Source organism: Crocodylus porosus, unplaced genomic scaffold (assembly GCF_001723895.1).
Source record: "Crocodylus porosus isolate Cpor-Errol unplaced genomic scaffold, CroPor_comp1, whole genome shotgun sequence".
NCBI classification, from domain to species: Eukaryota; Metazoa; Chordata; order Crocodylia; family Crocodylidae; genus Crocodylus; species Crocodylus porosus.
Window position 1 is genome coordinate 4498047 of NW_017728911.1, and position 21352 is coordinate 4519398.

Below are 21352 nucleotides of genomic sequence, written 5' to 3' on the forward strand. Positions count from 1 at the left end.
CCAGCCCTAAAGGGTGAGCAGGGGGCAGTTATGTAAACACTCCATTATTTTAAATCTGTCATTCGTGATGGGCAATTGGCTAGTGTACTAATAAAAGCCTGCTTGCAACATGTCTGCTTTCAAGTGCATCTCGTTTTTGACACCTACCAGATGCTACTAAGTGTAATTAGATTTAATAAGCATTTCATATGCATTTTCCTGCCACAGGCTAATGCAGAGAGAAGGTTCTACCTTTAGTCCTGGGCTCCACCAAGAGCAGAAGCCAGTCTTGCTTGATGGAGTTCATTACTGTCAAACAGAAGGGAGAGGCTATGAAAGGCCCGTTCTTGGAGGAATTTAGCAGTCCCATTCTCCAGTTCATCCGGGGAAAAACATTCTGTAGCAACTGATGAGCAGTCTCCCTAACCCCCAGGCTAAAGGTCCCAACATTTAGGTGAAGTGATTCTCCAATTTACCAATCCCATGGGAGTCAGACAAATAAAGACCAGGCCCAGCTGGAACCAAAGCAGAGCCCAGGGGTGGGTGGAGGGGAATCCTAGCTCTGAGCCTGGAGGGCAGTTGTACCACCTTCACCACTGGGTGCACATGGATGTAGGGGAAAGGATCAGGACCTGGCATCTCAACAGCTGGGCAGTCTCAGAAGTGGACTGGCAAAGATGGGCCCTCTCTCCATTTTCTGGAGGGAGAACAAGCTGTCAAAGAAAGTCTGTGAGCTTGCAATTTAGCAACAGGAGATGATGATGTAATGAAGTATTACACTTGTCCCTAACGGTAACATGATGGCCACTCCCGTCTCTCCCCCTGACCTGAAGACAAGGGAGATAGAAGGGTGAACATCTACCTAGCAGAGCAACCCCTCCCCAGTGAATCAGGCTCCCTGCCAAAACTTCCACCCGTAGGAGAGCACGGCGATCTGGCTGAGGAAAAGAAGCCGAAGGGGACAAAGACTGTTTCCAAGTTTAGGCATTTAGGAACTAACTACCACATAAGGTGGAAATCCCCCCCATAACTCAGCCTTGCTGTCGGCTCCTCCTCGCCCAACACAAAAAACCTCTAAGGCCCACTGTACTACTTCTGACCGGGCGGCTCCATTTTACCTCCCGGAGTCGGAAGCCCGCTGCCGGTTCCACACGCTCATTGGCTGCCTGCCGCCAATCCCCGCCCCCCAACACCAATGGGAGAGAAGAGCTCCGCCGCTCTACCCTCCACCCTGACTGCGGCTGGACTGCGCTTCCCGGCGCGGGGCATGCCGGGAGCTGGGAGTACCTTTGTTCCTGGCGGGTTCCGCGCGTCCTTAGGGAACATTCTGCTTCCGGTGCAGAGCGGCAGGACGGATCAGGGCCAGGGCTAGGGCCAGGGAGCGGAAAGCAGAGCAGCAGCTCGGGGTGGGAGCACAGGGCGGGGAGCAGAGCAGCAGATGGGGCTGGGTGGGGGACCAGAGCGGCTCTCAGGCCGGGCGCGAGGGTAATTTTGTCAGACCTCCCAAAGGGGTTGGCCCCCGGACACCGAAATATCCCCCCGCGCCGACCGGGGCAGGGCCGAGGGCTCCGGGTGTCGCCTCTGTCGTGGCGGGAGCAAGTCTCACTGGCGTCCTTCGTCCCCTCTGCAGCATTTGCTGGCGCTCGAGATCGGGACTGGGATCGGGCTCATAGGCGCGGAGCCATGTCCCTGCCCGAGTGGCACATCGCGGTGAAGCTGGCGGACCAGCCCTTGGCCCCCAAGTCCATCCTGCGGCTCCCGGAGGCAGAACTGGGCGAGTGCCCACTGGGTGGGTGCAGCATTTCCTACCTGAAGCAGCTGATCACCGGGAAGCTGCAAGAGTCTGTCCCAGACCCCGAGCTCATCGGTGAGTCCTGGCAGTGCTGGGGGCACGGTCAGTTTTACACGGGGCCCTTTCAGCTGAAGTGCTTGAAGTTGGTACCAGCTGTTTCTCAGCTGCTCTGTTCCTCCCCGTGTTTCAGTAGGACCCTGCCGTCCTTCTGAGAAGTCCTCCAAAATGTTGGCAGCCTAAGAACAGGATTTGGATGGAAAGGTTGGGCAGCTGGATAAAGCTCAGTACAGACAAATGGAAGGTGCTGTACCTAGGGAGGGATAATCAGACACACAAATATAATATGGGGATAATTAGCTGGGTGACAGCACAGCTGAGAAGGATATAATATTTGGTGGATGGCTCAAGGTAAGTTAGCAGTGTCATGCAGTCACAGAAAAGCAGTGTTGCCAACTCTCATGATTTTTGGCTTTGTTCTTAAAATCTGTGCTTTGGGGATGTGAAAAAATGTAGCTCCTTTCATATTTATATTGATAAAAACAAAAAGTTAAGTTTTTTACATTCCCAAAGCATAGACTTTAAAGTAAAAAAATCATGAGAGTTGGCAATACTGGAAAAATAGATGCAGTTTGGGGCTGCATTAACAGGTGTATTAGGTATGAAGCAAGAGAGGTAATAGTCTCACTCTGCTCGGCACTGATTAGGCCTCACCTAGAATATTGTTTACAGTTTTGCGCTTTGTATTTTAAGAAGGATGTGGAGAAGATAAGGGGGGGTCCAGAGGTGGGCATAACAAATGATAGATAAATGGTTCAGAAGGCAGGCTGTGTGAGGAGAGATTGAGAAAACCAGGCCTGTTTAGATTGGAGAAAAGGCAGGTCACAAGGGGATGTGATGATACTCTTCAGGTATCTGAAAGGCTGTCGCAAAGAGGAAAAAACAACTCTTCTCCGTGGCTGCAGAGAGCAGAATGTAAAGCAGTGATTTCAACTTGCAGCAAAGCAGATGAACACTAGGTCTCAGAAATGGATCTTGGATCTTGGAGCGGAAGGGGTGGGGAAACTTCCTGACTAGTTGAGCAGTGAAGCAATGAAGTAGATAGTCCAGGGAAGTGGTAAAATCGCCTTCAGTGCAGGTTTTCAAGAGGCGGCCCAATAACCATTGGTCAAGGATGATTCAGGAGCGACCTTCCTGCATTTCCACAGGTGTTTGGACCAAGTGACCTTTGGGGGCCCTTCAGACTCCATAAATCTGAGATTCTATGTACAGTATTGTGCTGAAAAGGCACCATGCAAGTGTGAATCATAATTAGGACTTCAGTCTTCTTTATTTTCTAGGCATGTTCATAGATTGATAGATGTTAGGGTCGGAAGGGACCTCAATAGATCATCGAGTCTGACCCCCTGCATAGGCAGGAAGGTGCTGGGTTCAGATGACCCCAGCCAGATGCCTATCTAACCTCCTCTTGAAGACCCTCAGGTTTGGGGAGAGCACCACCTCCCTTGAGAGCCCATTCCAGATTTTGGCCACTCTAACTGTGAAGGAGTCCTTCCTAATGTCCAGTCTAAATCTGCTCTCTGCTAGCTTATGGCAATTATTTCTTGTGACCCCCAGAGGCACCTTGGTGACAGGAGCCTCACCAGTTCCCTTCTGCATGCCCATGATGAATTTATAGGCAGCCACAAGATCACGTCTCAACCTTCTCTTGCGGAGGCTGAAGAGGTCCAGGTGCCCTAGTCTGTCCTCGTAGGGCTTGGTCTGCAAGCCCTTAACTGTACAAGTGGCCTTTCTCTGGGCCCTTTCCAGGTTATCCACATCCCTCTTGGAGTACTGCGTCCAGTTTTGGGTGCCACACTTCAACTGCGGTCTGACCAGTGCCCGACAGAGAGAAGGTATCACCTCCTTGGTTCTGTTTGTCATGAATCTGCTGATGCATGATAAAGTGCAGTTAGCTTTGATGACTTTGTCACACTGACAACTCATGTTCATCTTGGAATCCACTAGATCCCTTTCCGCTTCTGTGCTGCTGAGCAGTAGGTGTGCGGGACATTTTTCCTCCCTAGGTGCAGCACTTTGCATTTCTCCTTGTTAAGTTGCATTCTATAGTTCTGCCCATTTGTCCAACCTGTTCAGGTCTGCCTGTAGTTGTTCCCTGCCCTCCGGTGTGTCCACTTCTCCCCATAGTTTTGTATCATCCGCAAACTTGGACACAGAGTACACTTCACTCCCTCGTCCAAGTCGCTGATGAAGATATTGAAGAGTATCAGTTCAAGGACTGAGCTCTGCAGGACCCCGCTACCCACTTCCTTCCAGGTCGATACTGACCCATCCACCACCACTCTGGGTACAACCCTCTAGCCAATTCGCTACCCACTGGACTGTGTAATCTTCCAAGTCACAGCCTCTTAATTTGTTCACCAGTGTGGGGTGGGATACCGTATGAAAGGCCTTCCTGAAGTCTAAGTAAACGATATCCACCCCTACTCCTGAGTCTAGGTGTTTTGTAACCTGGTCGTAAAAAGAGACTAGTTTAGTCAGGCATGATCTACCTGCTGTGAACCCATGCTGGTTTCCCCTCAGCATAATTTTTCCTGCTGGGCTCTCACATATATGAGCCTTAATTTTTTCAAAGACTTTACCAAGGATGGATGTGAGACTGACTGACTTGTAGTTGCTTGGATCCTCCTTCCCCCCTTCTTGAAAATAGGGACCACATTGGCCCTTTTCCAGTCCTCCGGACCTGTTTGTAACAAGTCTTTCTGAAATGACTGCCGGGAAAGACCTGTTCTGCTATGACATATGTTTTGTATTTGCCACAAATAGAATGGTGTTTTTCTGGCAGGGTGCACAGCTAGGCTTCCGGTAACCTACATTAAGTGGTTTCTTGTTTTGAAATATGTCTGTGATTTGGCAGGTGAATTGCATGGAGATCACAGTATCCTAGAAAAGTAGGGCTGGAAGGGCCTTCAGTATGTCACCTAGTCCAACCCCCTGCTCAAGGCAGGATCATCCATGTTTAAACTATCCCATGTAGAATTTTATCTAACTCGCAGCTAAAAACTTCCAGTGGCAGAGACTCCACAACATCTCTTGGTGGTCTGTTCCAGTGTTTAACCACTCTGAGTCAGAAACATTTTCATAATATCCAATCCTTGTGTGCTGCATTATGTGATGGGCTGAGGACACCACTGTACTTCATCATATATCCACTGTCTTTGGTCCCTTAGGGGCCTCCTGGCTTGATTGTTATGGGAGCAGACTGTTATAGCAGACTGTTATAGTTCTATTATCTCTTGCTCAGATCTGATCTATTGTGGTCGCAAGCTGAGGGATGACCAGACGCTTGACTTCTATGGTATCCAGTCAGGCTCCACAGTTCATGTTCTACGCAAGTCATGGCCTGAGCCAGATCAGAAAGCAGGTGAGTGGGTGGACACCCGGATTAACCCATCAGAACTTTTCAATGTGTGTGTGTGGTATGTATCCTTCATAGTTGTAGTGAGGTCAGGTTCTTCTGCTTGAGTTTCTTTTCTAGGATTGCAGGGGAGTCACTGAGGAGAGATGACTCCCTTGGGGTTGATCTGGGAGTCTTGTGCTGAATTCTCTAGACTCTAGGTAACATAGGGGAGCTTTCACTTTGTGACGCCTGATGTGAAAGGAGCCCTATGATCACAGCTCAGTGAATGGGGCTCTATTTCACTGATTCTCAGGGATCACTATCAGATCCATGCTTTTTTTTTTTTTTTTTTTTCCCATCCTTTTTTCTGCTTGTTGGGGGGCCTTCTGCACTGAACATCAGACTAGGTACCACTGAGATTAGAGAGTTGGGAATCCAAGACAAAGGTCTTGAGATTCTCCTACCTTGTGCTGCTCTGTTAGGCAGGTTTTGGCTTTCTTGGCTATTCAGGAAGGAATGAGGCAAAGGGCATTGGAAGGAAAACTGGATTGATATGATTTTTCCCCCTTTCTGAATGGTTTTCCTTCAGAACCTGTGGATAAAGTGGCTGCAGTGAGAGAGTTCCGGGTCCTTCACACTGCCCTGCACAGCAGTTCTGCTTACAGAGATGCAGTGAGTGTGGTTTAATTCTTCACATCCAAAGACTTGCATCGCCTATCGTGTGGGATGCAGCATGGCAGTTGGGAGACAGAAAACATGAATAGAAGCTTTGGTGAGCTACTGCAATTCCAATCTGCCTGTCTGTGTTGATTCCACTGACAGGTCTTCAAGATGCTGGGGAACAAGGAATCCTTGGACCAGATCGTTGTGGCTACTCCTGGCCTCAGCAGTGACCCTATTGCTTTGGGTGAGTTCAGACATGGCCAAAGAGACCTGAAAGCTGCTGTAGATGTGTCCAAGATTGCTTCAGTCAAAAGTCATGCTCCAAGGATAGCAACAGTCAGTTGCCACAGGTGTTCATTTCTAAGGAAGAAGGGATCTATGTGTGCCCACAAGTTGGATTTTTACTCCTGCAGTTCCTGTTGTTGGTAGCCAAGCTAGACTGGGAACTTCTGGTAAGATGTTGAGTTTGAGGAGCAGGGCTGGTGCGTAAGGAAGGATGCAGTGGGGAAGAGGTGTGTAGTAAATGATTCTCCTTAGCACCTGCTCTTCCAAGTACTACAGAGGTGCAGTTTAAAGCAGGCTTATCTTGGCCTAGTGAGCTAGCAGCATACAATCATAGAAGAGCAAGGCTGGAAGGGACCTCCAGAGATTATTTAATGAAACTCCCTGCTTGAGGCAGGATCATTGTCTAACCATTACCATGTGGGAAACCCTAAAATGATGTTGCCGCTCCCAGTCCAGAGTCTTTTAGTGCGGACAGCTCTGAAGAGGTAGAAATTTAGCTTTGACGTCACAGTGCTTTGCAGTAGCCACTGATATGTTGAAATGGTTGTGTGGAGTTAACTGAGACAGTTTATTTTGGCAGCTGGGGTTTGTGCTAGAGGGTCTCATGAAGAGGAGGCAGTGGCCTTAAAACAAAACAAAACAAAAAAGCACTAATGGAGGTATATTAAGCAGTGATGCCTTCTGGAAGCTTCTGTCATCTGTTCCTGTCCATAATGTAAAGTGGCAACAGGAACTGAGTGATTTCTGCTTGTACCTTGTCCTTGGACTGCTTGTCCCCTATTGTGTCCTGTTTCTGATTCCGCCCATTTCCTGGTTTCTTACAGGAGTCTTGCAGGACAAGGATCTCTTTTCTGTCTTTGCAGACCCAAATATGCTGGACACGTAAGTTCTGGATGCCAGAGGCTGAGTGTGAGTCACCGTGTAACCGAGCATAGTCTGCGTTGTCACTCGGATTATTTCTCTTTAGGATGTATCTGTGTGTTACTTCAGCTCCAGTTGCCCTCCCATCTTCCAACCTCAGCTCTTTGTTATAGGAGCCCTAGAAAAGACAGAGCTGACATATGCCTTGGGGTCTGTCATAATAATTCAAGGGCTTTGCAGTGGGAAGAGAATCGGTCACTGCTAGATCCAAGGTTCAAATCCAGTCTTGCTTGGCTGTGCCTGAAAGTGTTCATCTAATTGTTACTTAGTGGTATGGCTGAAATAGATTGGAAAGTGTTGTTAGGGGAAGAGGGGAGGCCATTTAGTCCTAAGGGGGAGGATGTCCACATCAAAGAACCCACCCCAGAATGGTTTCTCAGTGGCCCCTCATGTTTTCAGTACTAGCAGATGCTAGGATTGGGTGGGCTTTGCTGAGGAAATTGTTCTTTCTGCTAGAGAATGGGTTCTGTGGTATGAGGCTGGTCCACAGGGGGCAGTGTGGGCCAGACTTGATTTATGAGTAAAGAAAGGACTTCAGTCAGCCCTTAGGGCTGTCAAACCTGATATCTTCCCTAGATCCAGGGACCCTTGAGTCAAGTCTGGCATGTGATTTGTGAATGTGCCTCTGTATTTGTTTGACCAGTTTGATTAGGCAGGTTATATCATCATGCTGCCAGAACAGAGATCTGTGATGGTGATGAGGGACAGCCTGCCAGGCCGGTGATGAGAGCAGCCACGTAGGCTGTGCCAGCTTGCAGCCCTGAGGTGCCACTTCTGTGTTTCCTCCTAGGCTAATCCCAACTCACCCTGCCCTTGTGAATGCCATTATCCTAGTTCTACACTCGGTAGCAGGCAGCACACCTCTGCCAGCTCCTGAGACCTCCTCGCGTAGCATGCCCTCCAGTTCCTACAGGGATATGCCAGGTGAGTTCACTTCTAAAGAACTCGGACATAAGGTAATATGTAGAGACATGGCAGACCATGTAGGAGATGTGGCAGACATGGAGCCTTCTCCAGGCTGGGCTTGGCTTATTGAATCAGTAACATGCACACATAGTTGCATGCATTAAGCACTGACATTTGCACCTCTACTGAGTTGTGAATGCCTTAAAGCCTGTATCAGCCAATTAGGTAGCAGTAAAGGGGTTTCTGGGTATGTCTGACCTGCATTACTTTGTAGATCTTGCCTCTAGAGAAAAAGCTTCAGTCTTTCTCAACCCTTTTAGATTTGAGGCCCCCCTTGGAAAGTGTCAGCTCTTAGTTTTTGCTCATTTTTTGACCACAGAGAAATACTAGAGCAATTCTTCTGTTGCAGAGGCCTTGGAATGACCACGACAGCACAGAATGATTTTAACACTGAATTCCTATTTGAAATCTATGGGTCTATCTTGTGAATCATGTTTGTACATCTAACTGTCCTAACATTGTGTGGCACCCCATGGAACCCATAAAAGGATCTCGAGGCCCACCAGGGTGTCACAACACCTCTGGTTCAGAGTCACTACTCTAGGTAAATAGGAACCCTTCAAAGAACTGTGAGGGTGCTGCAGAAAGAGGTGCTGGTCCTCCATGAGGTGGCGCTCTTCCCCACCTATTGGAGCTGAACCAGGGCTCATCAGAAATGGTGCTGCTGAAGACTGTATCTATTGTCTCATCCAAGAGATGCAATCTCTTTCCCATGTGAGAGGATTAAGTAATCCCATGGTACTTTGTTGAAAGAGTAGGAGTTAGCTCCATAGTCCTGACCAAATTCCAGCTTGTGGTTATTCCGCCTCCCTACATTCCTGCTGCAGTTTCAGTAGATATAGTTCCTCATTCCCACTTGCAAGTGCTCGAAAGCATTACTAGCCTGTTGTGTTTGAAGCAATAAAGGGCTGAGGAATCTGGACTGCGGAATGGAATCCAGAGTTCAGCGTCCCTGCACAAAGCATGGGGAGAGCGAGGGAGCTCAGGCTGGGATTCAAAAATACCTGTGCTTCAAGGTGGCAGGTGTCTAGAGCAAGCTGTTCAGCAACAGCAAGTACAGGGCTGTCTTAACCCAGGAGTTCTCAAACTTTGTTCTACTGCAACCCCAAGTACTGGATGGCAGCAGTGGGGGATGGGGAGCTCGCACACAACAGCTGCCTCTGCCATCCATCACTCAGCACTGCTGCTGTGTGGCGTTTCCCTGTGCTGTCGCAGTACCCCCTTCCCCTCCCCCCCGGAAGTTTGTGACCCCTTCTTAAGTTGGTCATGACCCATGGTTTGAGAACCCCTATCTTAACCTAATTTCTCCAGAGCCTGGTACTGCACATGGGTGTTTTTCATTCACTTGGGCGTTGCAGCCTGCCAGCAGCCATTCTTGGACACACTAAGCCTGGCTGCATTCTTGCTTTTCAAACATGTTTAAATGAAAAGGAGGAGCAGGAGAAAGCATCTGTGCTTTCTTCATTATATAATGTCCTATTGTATAATAGTGAGGCATTATATAACAGATAGGAAGTAAAAGGACTATGGTTTAATTCCTTCTAAAGCCTAAGAGAACCCAAACCTGAATATCCCATTCTGTATCCTAGAGTTTCCTAACCACTGGGATATTGCCTGGGGTTAGGGGCACATCCCAATCCTCCTGTTGAAGGTAGGCCACTGAATAAAAAAAGAATTGAAGACTCTTGAATTTTTCTGGATCTCAGCTTTGGATTTGTGTGTCTCAGTTCCAGTTAAGTCTTTTATTGCATCTCGCCCATGATGGTTACTACACTTCTGCTTGGAGGGTGAGCAGGCCATCTTTGGAAGACATAAAGTGCTGGTATCTTTCCTAAATGAAACCACATGGCATTTGTAGCACCTGACCATGCAATAGCCTGATTTTAAATATCTGAATGCAAAGGGTGGGGTGGAAGGAATCTAATAGTCTCTGCTGTAGGAGGAAATGGAATCTGAGAATTTGAATCATCTCTGGCTTTGAGAGTTTTTTTCCACTTGAATTTATTCTCTTTCTGCGGCAGGTGGCTTTCTGTTTGAGGGTCTCTCTGATGATGAAGACGACTTTCATCAGGTAAGGGTAGCGGGGCAACAAAAACAAACACACTACAAAGAAAAATACAGTAATAAGCGATGAATACAATATGTAAGAAAGCTCAGAAAAACTATAGTCTTACAAAAAGAAATGTGTTATCTTTGTCTATGAACAGCTCCTAATTTTTCTCAGCTAAATCCTCAGACTCTTCAAAAGATTCTTCCATGCATTAGCAATGTTTTTAAAACTTTACATACTTAATTCCCTGAGATGAGCATCATCACATTGATCATTATTGTCAAGGATGCCTGTGAGATCTTCCTAAATTGATACATCTTCCTCAGTCAGTGTCCACTAGCAGTCCTAGTTATTTATGCTGGGTAAATTCTTCCTCTGTTGTTTGCCTGTGTCTGGAAACATCATCTTGTGTGACATCTGGTCCCTGACTTGTATCTGTCTGTAGCACGAAACCTGCCAATGAAAAGAGTGATCATTATTTTTTTCACATTTTCCCAGGCTTTGAGCCTATGTAGCCATGGGGTGGATCTAGTTTGAAAAGCGGGGTGCATCTGGTATGGTGCATCCATCATATAACACAACATACATTCTTCTCCAGTTAAAAAGAAACTAGAAGCTTTTCTAATAAGAAGGAGCCTAGAGTTATATTATTCAATTTAAAATTGAAGGCTCCCCCCCCCCCCAAAATAAAATAAAACTTTACTGGAATGTGCTTTAATTGTCTATATCATGTATTATATGTAAAAACATGACAGACTAGGTAAAAAAAAAAAAAATCCAAAGCTGTTGTTTCATTAGTCCTAGAGATATTATATTTAAAACTACTTCTCTTCCGGATTCACAAAGCAAAATCAAGCCTTCTTGAGCATCTAGGCAGTACTTCAAATGCCTCATTGAAAGTGATTTACACACCTGAACTAATATTCACCTGAGTTAATATTCCCTTCCCCCAACCCCCGGTTAATGTTTTTAGCTAGACTTAAAAAAAAAAAATGATTTGCAGGACTGTGAAATGGGAGCTATATTAGCAGACGGCAGCACTGCAGAAGCAAAGATAACTTGAGTAGTGGAATCATTAAAGACAGAAGGAGGTCTTTTGCACCTGTGGAATGAAGAGTTTAGAAGGAATCAAGCAAATTATAGTGAGCCATTACATCAATTGACTCCCTCACTGCTGCTTTAATTGAAGTGCTGCTGCCCTTGCCAGGCAGTTGCCTTTAGACTTTGGATAGACCGGGAATTAAATGGGGGTGTATGTGCACCAGTATACCTCCCTCCCCCCTTGCGTCCCTCCCTGAATGTACCACATCTAAAAGTGTTAGTTGTCTTCCTTCTGTTTCCCCTCCCCCCCATTTTGTTGGCACTCACCTCTGAATTAGCATCTGAGTCTGAGATGATCATCTGTACAACATAGCTTTGGTAATGTCATTTTAAGACTTTCAATGACTCCTTGGTCCTATGGCTAAATAACTGCTATAGTGTTAGGGGGCAGGAAAATCAGTGGTAGATCGTTCAGTCTTTCAGAAGTGTCAGCTGGATGGCACTGCAGTTATCAACGAGTAGAGCATAGCAGAGGTACTGGCTGGACCCAGCTCCCTGCCACAGATCTCTGCTCCCAGGAGAGATCAAGCTACCTGTACTTCCCTTGCTGCAGCTACCCAGCCTCTCCACAGTGATGATAAATGTGGGCAGAAAAGATCAGCAGGGAGGGCTGCTGGGGAGGTTGCTGCAGAAAGGATGGATGGCTTGGTGGAGCTCTGTACCACCTCGTGCTCTATGCTACCCTGGGGCCAGGTCTGACTTGTCTCAGGCATGATTCAACCTTTTCTCAGGCCGGATCCAGCCTCGGGGCCTAGATTGCAGACTGCTGGGATTACTGTTTAATGTCATGGTTGAAATCTCTCAGCCAATCCAGGAAAATACCCCAGCCATCTGTGATGGCTTTAGTGTAGTTGGGAATCGCCTTGCTTTGAGCAGGGGGTTGGACTAGATGACCTCCTGAGGTGCCTTCCAACCCTAATTTTCTATGAGTCTTTGTTGGCCTTATAAGACTGGTAAGCTGCTTTTTCTCTTCCAACACCTTGGTTCTTTACATTTGTCAGCATCACGTAATTCTTATTTGTTCCTGCATGTTTGAGACCACCAGCACAGTTGGTCTGTCCTTTGTCTCTTTATGGATGCTGATGCCATCTGATTTAAAGACCAGTGATGCATCTGGAAGAACTCTATAGTAAATGTTGGTCTCTTCCATGTTGTTACTTGTCTTTAGGATTTGTATATTCTGAGAATGTTGGGTAGAACATTGGCAGGCTAATGTTTGGCATTAGGTCATCAGCTGGCTTTTCCTGTGACCTTTTAATGGAGATGCTATTGTGTTCCTTCCAACAAGAAAGCCATCTTTTCATTGGAGTGAGGACTTAGTGTAGGTGCCAGGTGAAATCTTTCAATTGTTCTTCTAGCCCTTGTCCAGATGTGGGAATGTCTTTAGTTTTTCCACTTGTAAATAAGAACTGTGCCAAAGTAGTCTCAGTGCCTGCAGCCTTGCTTGTTGTCTGATATTTTCAGGATGGGTTTGCATTTGTCACATACTTGCTGATTTATTTCAACCCATCTGGTTGCTATTCTTAATATCTGTCTCTAAGCTATCTCTGGGATAATTTTTCATCCAAGATCTTCATAACTTTGAACTTTCCTCTGGGGAACAAATTAGTATCCTTTCTTTTAGAGAGAATGCTGAATGAGTGCTCTGATATGACTGATGCCTTACTCAGCTTAATCTTTGTGATATCCAGTTAACCTGTCCTTGGCTTCCTTTTGTCTAGTTTTGGCTTATGCAATATTCCAAGAGTTGCTTTGCAAATAATCAGGCAAAATTCAGTTGAATAGATAGCAAAAGTTTTGTATTGCTGGAAAGTTGTTCATAATCAGGGTGCAATAAAATAGAATCTACTGTGCTGGTATTATGCTGTACTTTTATGTGGCTGGGAAGAACAGGAGTTGGTTCCCAGTCACCTGCCTTGCTTGTGGAGATCTGTTTCTTCTACAGTGCAGTGCTGTAGGTTCTCTGCAGTAGGACAAGGTATTTGTGATGGAAATAGTCTGAGTATTCAGGCCTGAGGTGGGGGATGAGAACTCTACTGGACAATAATCATTTGTCTGGTACCTTGTTGATAATCCTTAGGTTGCAGTCCGAACATAGCCACATTAATGATACAGCTTAGAGTTTTAGAATAGCTTTGGCAGCTCCCGGGACAGCAAGTCTGGAAAGAGGAAGAGGAAGAGGCTGTTTAGTTTTAAAGTGTGCTTTAGACCATCTGTGTGACTTTGAATCATGTCAGTGATAGAGAATCATTAGGCTGACCTGTTTGGAAATGGTAATTATTTAACCCATCACCTGTTGATAGACCCACTGTAAGTATGGTCATTCCCTCTGCTTAACACATGCCCTAGCTGGAAGTGTTGGATTAAAGTCACCTTGTCAGATCCCTGTCCAATCTAACTTCCTTTGTCCCTTCTGCCTTTGTGAGAGCAGTGGATGTCCCAGGTGACTCTGGAGCATTGTTTCTTTGTGGTTAATACTGCAGTGCCTAAGACGGGGCAACTGTATCACTTTGCTACCTATAGCCTTATAATGGCCTTGGTCACTAGTGGGAGAGTTTGGCTGGTGACATCAAGGATTTAGGGTTGGATGGGGGGCATGTTATCAGGCCTTCATTTTCTGAGCACCACTATTTCTGAGGGCAGCTCCAAGCATCAGGTCACTGGAATCCCAAGTACAACCTGAGTTTCAATGAAACGCAAACACTAACAGGTGGATTTTCTTTTGTTGTGGCAGAGCACAAGGTCTACGCCATCCAGCAGCACTTCAGGGTCTCGCCCAGCATCACTTGGCTACACCGGAGCTGCTGGACCCCGACCCATCACACAGAGCGAACTAGCTACAGCACTGGCCCTGGCCAGTACCCCAGAGAGCAGCTCCCACACTCCCACTCCTGGGACCCAGGTACGGTAACAGCACAACATCTAGGAGCTCCTCTTGCCTGCATAAATTGTATGGAGGTACTGATCCTTAATAGCCAGTCACTGCTTAGGTCTGTGGACCAGTGCTGTGTTGTACCATTGGGGGTCTATGAGTTGCATGTTAGGGGGAGGGGGGCTGTGGTTTGGGCTGGAAGAGGCATTGCTGTGGAGCTACCACTCAAACTGTTGGTGGATCACAGCAGCATGATCTTTCTTCCAGGGTCACTCATCAGGAACCTCTCCAATGTCCTCCAGTGTCCAATCGGGAACCCCCATCACCAATGACCTCTTCAGCCAAGCCCTACAACATGCCTTGCAGGCCTCTGGACAGCCTAACCTTCAGGTGAGTAGCCTTCTTTCTCAGTTCTTGGCTCTTTGATCTACTTCTGATTCTCCACCTTAGCAGGACTAGGATTTTTCACTTGCAACCTCCACTTGGAGGAGGGCATGGTGAAAGATGTCTCCCTAGCTAAGCAAAGCCCCCAGTAAGTGGTGCAATAGGGAACAATGCAGATGCTCTGGATAGTTGGCAGAGGTTGTACCTAAAGTGTGTTGGGCAGGAAAAATGGGTGACGGGGAGCTCTCAGCAGGAGGTGTTTTAGATGCCGTGGTGATAGCCAAACAAGGTATACCTCCATGCCCAACAGATGCAGTAGGGAAATTATGTGGCATTAGGTTGGGTGAAGAACCCTCTGATTTCTTGGATGCTGTCAAATCCCCATAAAATTTTTGGTTTTTTTTCCTGCAGAGTCAGTGGCAGCCACAGTTGCAGCAGCTGCGAGACATGGGCATACATGATGATGAGCTAAGTCTCCGAGCCCTGCAAGCCACTGGAGGGGACATCCAGGCTGCCTTGGAACTCATATTTGCTGGAGGGGCTCCCTAACACCTCCTGTGAGAGGTCAGAAAGGTGTGTTTCAGCAGTACTATGAAGTTAGGCCAGCTGCGAGTCTCTGGATTCTGATTCCTGGCACAGTGACTGGTCCCTATGAAACACTTAACCAGAACTGAACTCTCTTCTTTTGCACTGTGCAGTTTGTGGGTCTTTCTCCTTTTTTGTTGGAATGTGGCTTTATGACTGAGAAGTTGCTGCACTGCTATGGGACAGGAATGCTGATTTGACCACTAAGGGCAGCTCTTCCAACTGCAATGAATCCCTTGTTTGTAGTATCCATAAATGAGGTGTCCGGATCTCAGAATAGAACAGGCCAATACCTCCTCTGAGCCAGGGGAGGTTGCTAAGCTTCAGATGTCACCTAGAGGCATCTGCCAACTCTTCCTCTACCTGCAGTTATGTTCCTCCCAACCTACAAGCTTCAATCTATTTTATTTTACCAATGTGATTCAGAAGTGTTTGAGTGTAATAAAGTTGTTCCTCTCCATCTGCCTGTTGTTTAGTTGTGATCCAGTACATTTCAGACTTAGCCTGGTTAGGGATGGCCTTCGAGCAAATATACCATGGTGTTTTAGGACATGTGGTTAAGATTTGCATGGTGTAGTCTTTCCATGGAGCCAATATCAAACCCATGTCACCAGTCAATGGGAGAGGGTTTGTCTTCAATGTGGTGTTCAGATATGGTCCTGCTCATTTTACTGTTGTTGAAAATTTGAAGATCTTCTCATACATCCGAATTGTCAACTTCAGAACATTTTGAGGGCATGCCCTTTTTCCTTGTTTTCTTTCCCCCATCAGCACCATTAGAATGGCAGTCATATTATGTAGCTCCAGTTAACTCTGCTCTGATGACAGATCCGTAATATTCTGCAAAGTCTAAAGCAAAAGATTCTCTTTCTGTTGGACACCCATTTTCCATTAGCTGTGGGGAATTGTGGAAATTCATGATAACTTGGTCTTATTTATTGTCTCTGAATGGTACCCAGCCACCACAGAGTGACAGTAAAGATGTGATTAAAGAGGGGATTGGCTGAGCCACATCTTCAGTCAGAGAACCTCAAAGCACTTCATGATACCCCAGTGAGAAGGTATCATATGGAGCAGATAATTTAGGCACAGAAGCTAAGGGGCTTCTGTAGTAGGTTGCGTATTTGAGATGCCTAGGATCTGAATTTTGCAGTCTGAAAGGACTGCCATAGTAATTTAGAATCAGTTGGAGGTATACGTCTCAAGATTAGACACCCAAAGTTGAACATGTGGGCCTAAACATTTTATACAGGGTCCTACCGTGAGTTTCTAGTGGAGCTGAGAACACAATATGGGTTGTCTGCCCCCAAGTCCCATGCTATACCCTCCCTTTCCCCCTGGTGAATGCACATCTTCAGAGCACTCCACTAGCATTAATCAAGATCATCCTGGCTAGCATACAGAGGCAAATGTTGGATTCTTCTCTACCATGCAGCATAATGTCCAATGGTTTTTAATCCGTTCTAGTTTGTTAAACATCTTTGGAAGAAGGCTTCCTACCACTTACGTTGACACACGATTTCGGAATTGGCCATCTGAAAGGGAGTCGGCACTTACAACTTGATTCTTGGTTGCTACTGAAATGGGTACAATTTTTCTGGCCTGTATTATATAGGAACCCACACTAGCTGATCTGGCAAGAAGTCTGACTGCCTCTCCCAGTGCTGTTTTCACTGCTTCATACGCTTTACCTTGCCTTCCGTAGCTGGTGTGTAAATAACTTAAAGTTTTAAGGAAATATTCTTCAGTGCTTCCTCTTTCCTTTTTCAGGGTTCCCTGTCATCTGTAACGTCATATTTCTTCTATTAAGAAGCCTATAATTGGCTACAGTCATTCTAATGATGACATCTTCAGAGAAACAGGGAGAGGAACTTAATGTGATCTTCCTCTATTCATGAGGTGGCTGTAATTTTTGCTCTCCGATCTCTCCTTTGTTTTTCTGGCTTTTACTATTTTTCACGCTTTCAGCTATCTCCTTTGCCTTTAATACTAGTTGAGTTCTACCATTCAGATCAGATCTCTTCTCAGTTCTTCCTCTCAACATTTTTAATCTTTCAGACTGTGTCATTTCTCACCCTTCATTGAAGATGGAGATACTTGCTGTATTTCCTGTTCATGTACATCTGCAGGAAGGGGTAAGAAGTAGCACAATTTTTTTAGAATTTTTTTTGCCTAAATTGCCTCCCCCTCACCACAGAAATTGGATACTTAATTCCCATTAGGTTATGTCATTTGATAGTCAAATGCTCATAGACTTGTGTGTTCTATGTCTGGTATTTTTAGGAAGATATTTGAATGTGTGCATCCAGTTAGAGGGATGCAGTGAGTGGTAGCAGCTGTTCAGTTAACCTCTTGGCATCATATCAGGGCTTTTTTCTATAGTCGTGTGTCAAAGTAAATCAGCCAAGTAGGGTGTTCTGTTTGCATATATTGATGATAGGGACAGGCAGAGGGAAACGATGCCTTTGGAAACAACTGATAATGTTACCAGATATCACAGCTCTTGTCATTTCTGGGTCCCCATGCTTTGTTACTGAATATTGATGCTGCCCTGTGCTAACCTTGCTCCCTTGGAAAGGGTGGAGCTGAGAGTTTGTCCTTTGTCAGCTTCCCTGGGTCATGCACCATTTTGTCTCCTGGTTCCAGACACAACAGTGGTGTCATCCAGCAGTCATATCCAGCAGTCATTTCCCTTTGGTTCAGAACATCCCAAGGGACATCTCTTTCCAAAGAATGAGTACACCCAGCAGTAACAACCAGCAGCCAAATTTGGAAATGATGTTCCAAAAAGAGAACAATGCAGCTGTGAAAGCAGCAGAGCACTTCCTCCCCACTTGTAGGCTTCACTTTCAGGGCAGCTTTCTTCTACCTGTCACCACACTGATTTGCTTAACACCCTTTCCTCTTCTTTCGTAATAATACTAGAGGTCCCTTGTGGCATATGGCAGACAGTCAGTCTCCAACCAGGTATCTCATGACTTTATTTCAAGTAGTGAGAATGCCATGCAGAAACCACCCTGCTGCCTTGCTTTTTTTGGTTGTTCGCTACAGTAAATCTAAAATCCTAAAAGTTCATCCTTTCAAGTCTGGCTTCACATAAAAATGAAAAGGCCATTATTAACAAAAGGAAGAAAGATTTTTTTTTTTTTCTTCCCCTTTCTCCTGCACCTCTGAATCGACTGTTCCTTTCTTCTACAGTCTGCCATAGAAGGAGGTGGCCGTCCCCATGGAACCTCTAGTACCACTGGCCCTGCATCTCCCTACCGGCCTGGCATGATCGATAAATGTGCATGGTAAGAGCACTCCAGCTCTGAGCCCTTTTGTGTTAGCATTCGTGCTCTCTTGTCTTGCCTGTAGTGGGCTTGACCATGAATCAGCACTTAGAGACTTTTGCAAAGGCATCTTTTGATCTCATGTTTCTTCCTCAGCTGGAGGAAGGGGAGAGATTTATCCAAGCCTATATCTGTATGTGACTTAGGTGGTGGTCCTCAGGCCGAGCTTCTTGATCTTGCCCAGCTCTTACAATGTTTGAAGCTGTACATGCAAGAAACAGGTTGCAGAGCTACAGGGAGCTGCTTGCATAGCAAGTGAGCATGTTGGCTTGGATGGAGAGAGTGTCTGGGAATGACCCAACAACTCCGTGTGTGGTTGCTCCTTGCAGGTGGGGCCACCCATGTGTGCTGATGCTCTGTGACTGGGTGAGTGAGAATCTTTATCGTTACTGTTCTAATCACTCATATGGATTAAGTTGGCATGCTGTCAGTTATGCTAGGTGTTATGCTCTTGACAACTCCTGAGCTGTCTGTTTGCCTTGCTAGCTGAATGTCACAGGGGTGGGAAAGCATCTCTCCTACCTCCCAGCCAAGAGCCTGTGTTTTCTGATCCCTGCCGTTCCACTACCAGTTGGCTTGGAGATAGATAGAACATGGTCTAAGGAAGGATGATGATAATTTATGGGATGGGAGTGTTAACCAGGCACCAAGACCCTCTTAGTTTCTTTCATTCTTGTGTGCATTTCAGTGTGAATAATGGATGGTCCTTGATGTAAACCTTCTATCTAAAGGACAGCGTTTCTAACAATGTAATGCCCCACAGGGAATCTCTTGGCCTCAAAGCCCTGGACATTGCAGGTTCATTTGCTGTCCAGCCGAAGGGTAGTGGTAAATGGCTGGCCACATTTTTCTGATGGTAGTAGCTGCTATGCTGAGACTTTGGTCAGGTCTTATTATAGCATGACCACGGTTGCTAACAAGCAGTTAGACTGCGTTTGTAGCATTATCCAGAGTGAAACTGCATCCTGGTTAATTGGCTGTTTTCATGTGTCCTTCCAGCACACTTCAAGGCACAACACAGCTGGCATACGGAAGATGCTGCCAAAGACGAGGGTAATTCTCTGGTGCCACATGGTGCTGTTCCTTGGGAATAGAGACATGCATTGAATGTTTCCTGAAGGACCCTGGTGCAGGTGCAGATATCCAGGCAAATCAAGAGGGCTGCGGCAAATAAAGCCTTTGTTCTGGGATTCGTAGTCAGAAACCAGAAGACACAAAAGCCTCAGAAAATCCTCATTTCCCTTCCAATTCCTTTTTCTCCTCAGCCGTTGGCTTTAAACTTTTCTATACCTCTCAAGATCAGTGTGAGGCTGTCTTGAGCACCTTTTTTTAGATCTGGGACATGCAAATAATGGCTTGCCTACTCCCTGACTCTGCTGCCAGCTATTGAAAAGGGGGTGAAAATAGGTAGGCCTGAACTAATTTAATGGATCTACTCTGATCATTAGATGGAATTTTGCAATGTGGTTGCTTGCGAGAGCAGGAGACTGGACGAAATGACTTTGGAGCTGCCTTCAAGTCATTGTGTGTATATTGCTATGTATTTTAAGAACTGCAACCCCTTGTTGGGAGACAGAGCTGTCTATCACTCATTTCACAAATGAGTTATAAATAAGTAAAGTCACTGGCAAAATCAGCCATTCTCCTCTCCAGTGGCTGAGGAGAACTGACGTTGCTAAGATTCTTTCCAAAGAAATCGCACCCCTTAGCTACTGTAGCTCTTAGCAAACTGCCCATCCAGATATAGCTATGCGAATAGAAAGGATTTTCTGTGTGCAGAGAAAAGCAAAAGGCAATTAGTCAGATACTGGTTTAAGTTTGGCAGGACATTCCTACCCTGGGTATGTGCAATAGCTGTGGATTGCAAGGTATGGAAAAAATTAAGCAATAAGACAAGAGACTGTTTAGAAAATGGGTAGCGTCAAGTACTCTTAATTTCATTTGAGGAGGAGGTTACAAATGTGTGTTGATATGGAAACCCCCCATAAAGTATAGAAATAGTGTACAATGGCTTGGTTATAAGAATGCATCCCGTACACATACCTTAATTGACTTGAATCGGAGCATAGCAAGAAAAAATAAATAGCAAGGGGAAAAGAATTGAATAAGACATGTCTCCTCAGTAAACACTAAAGAGACAATGACTAACCTGTTAATTGTACAGAAGATCAAAAGAATTTTAATGGTTTAAAAAGACTCACTTTGGGTGCGGTTGGGATAGTTTGATCTCCCTACAAAAACTGACTTAGCTTGAACGTTACTGGATTGTCTGTACAAGTTTGGCCTGTCTAGGTTGCAATAAGAGTTGGGAAGATTTAGGTAAGATAGACATGCATGTAGACTAGTGGTGCCCAACCTCTTCACCCTGCGAACTGGACTAGTGGTTCCCATCCATGGGCTAGATTGTGGGGTGAGGGTGGTGGGGGCTCGATCTCGCTGTGTGTGTGGGGGCAGAAGGGGGAAGGAGGACTGTGCTTCAGCTCGGATCTAGCCACAGGGCTTGGAAATTTGGCAGCAGAGGATTGGTAGCAGTATTAATTGCCCTTTTCCCCCATCAGCAAATTTTGTGACCCATGGGAAGCCCTGCAGGCCAGATGCCATGGCTCCATCGGCCTGATTTGGCCTTTGGGCTGGGGGTTAAGCACCCCTGATGTGGACTGTTGTTTTAAAATAATCTTTCTCTGCATGTTTTATTCTTACTATTAAACAACACCGTGTTTTAAAAGGTCTGTTTGGTCTATAAATACACAAGTGGTTGCAGACTCACAAGAGGGAGTACTGAAGCGCCATATCCAGTCTGACCTGCTGGTAAGCATTGTTGGACCATGATGTATTGTAGACAAGGGTGTAGACAAGGGTTCAGTTTAGGAATGGGAGAACTGGATTCTCACCCTGGAAGAGCTAAAGAGTGTATTCATGGAATAGAAAGAGGAGACAGGTGTAGCTAGCCCTGTATCCATGACATAAAGGTAACTACATATCATATTTACCCAAATACAAGATGACCCTGAATACAAGACGCCCC

At 46.0% G+C, this 21352-nt stretch overlaps 1 protein-coding gene and 1 long non-coding RNA gene across 2 annotated transcripts; both read left to right on the top strand.

The window, feature by feature from the left end:
- The first annotated feature begins 1609 nt into the window (after positions 1-1609).
- On the top strand, positions 1610-15455 carry UBL7 (ubiquitin like 7). Its single transcript, XM_019533317.1, has 10 exons — positions 1610-1846; positions 5073-5192; positions 5758-5840; positions 5991-6075; positions 6941-6998; positions 7828-7961; positions 10025-10074; positions 13889-14056; positions 14294-14416; positions 14822-15455. Exons 1-10 carry the CDS (start codon positions 1663-1665, stop codon positions 14957-14959), a joined length of 1143 nt encoding a protein of 380 aa, XP_019388862.1. The 5' UTR covers positions 1610-1662; the 3' UTR covers positions 14960-15455.
- A 316-nt stretch (positions 15456-15771) lies between these two features.
- On the top strand, positions 15772-20497 carry LOC109308873. Its single transcript, XR_002100719.1, has 3 exons — positions 15772-18288; positions 18657-18693; positions 19327-20497. It is a non-coding gene; the product is annotated as an uncharacterized LOC109308873 (long non-coding RNA).
- The last annotated feature ends 855 nt before the right edge of the window (positions 20498-21352 follow it).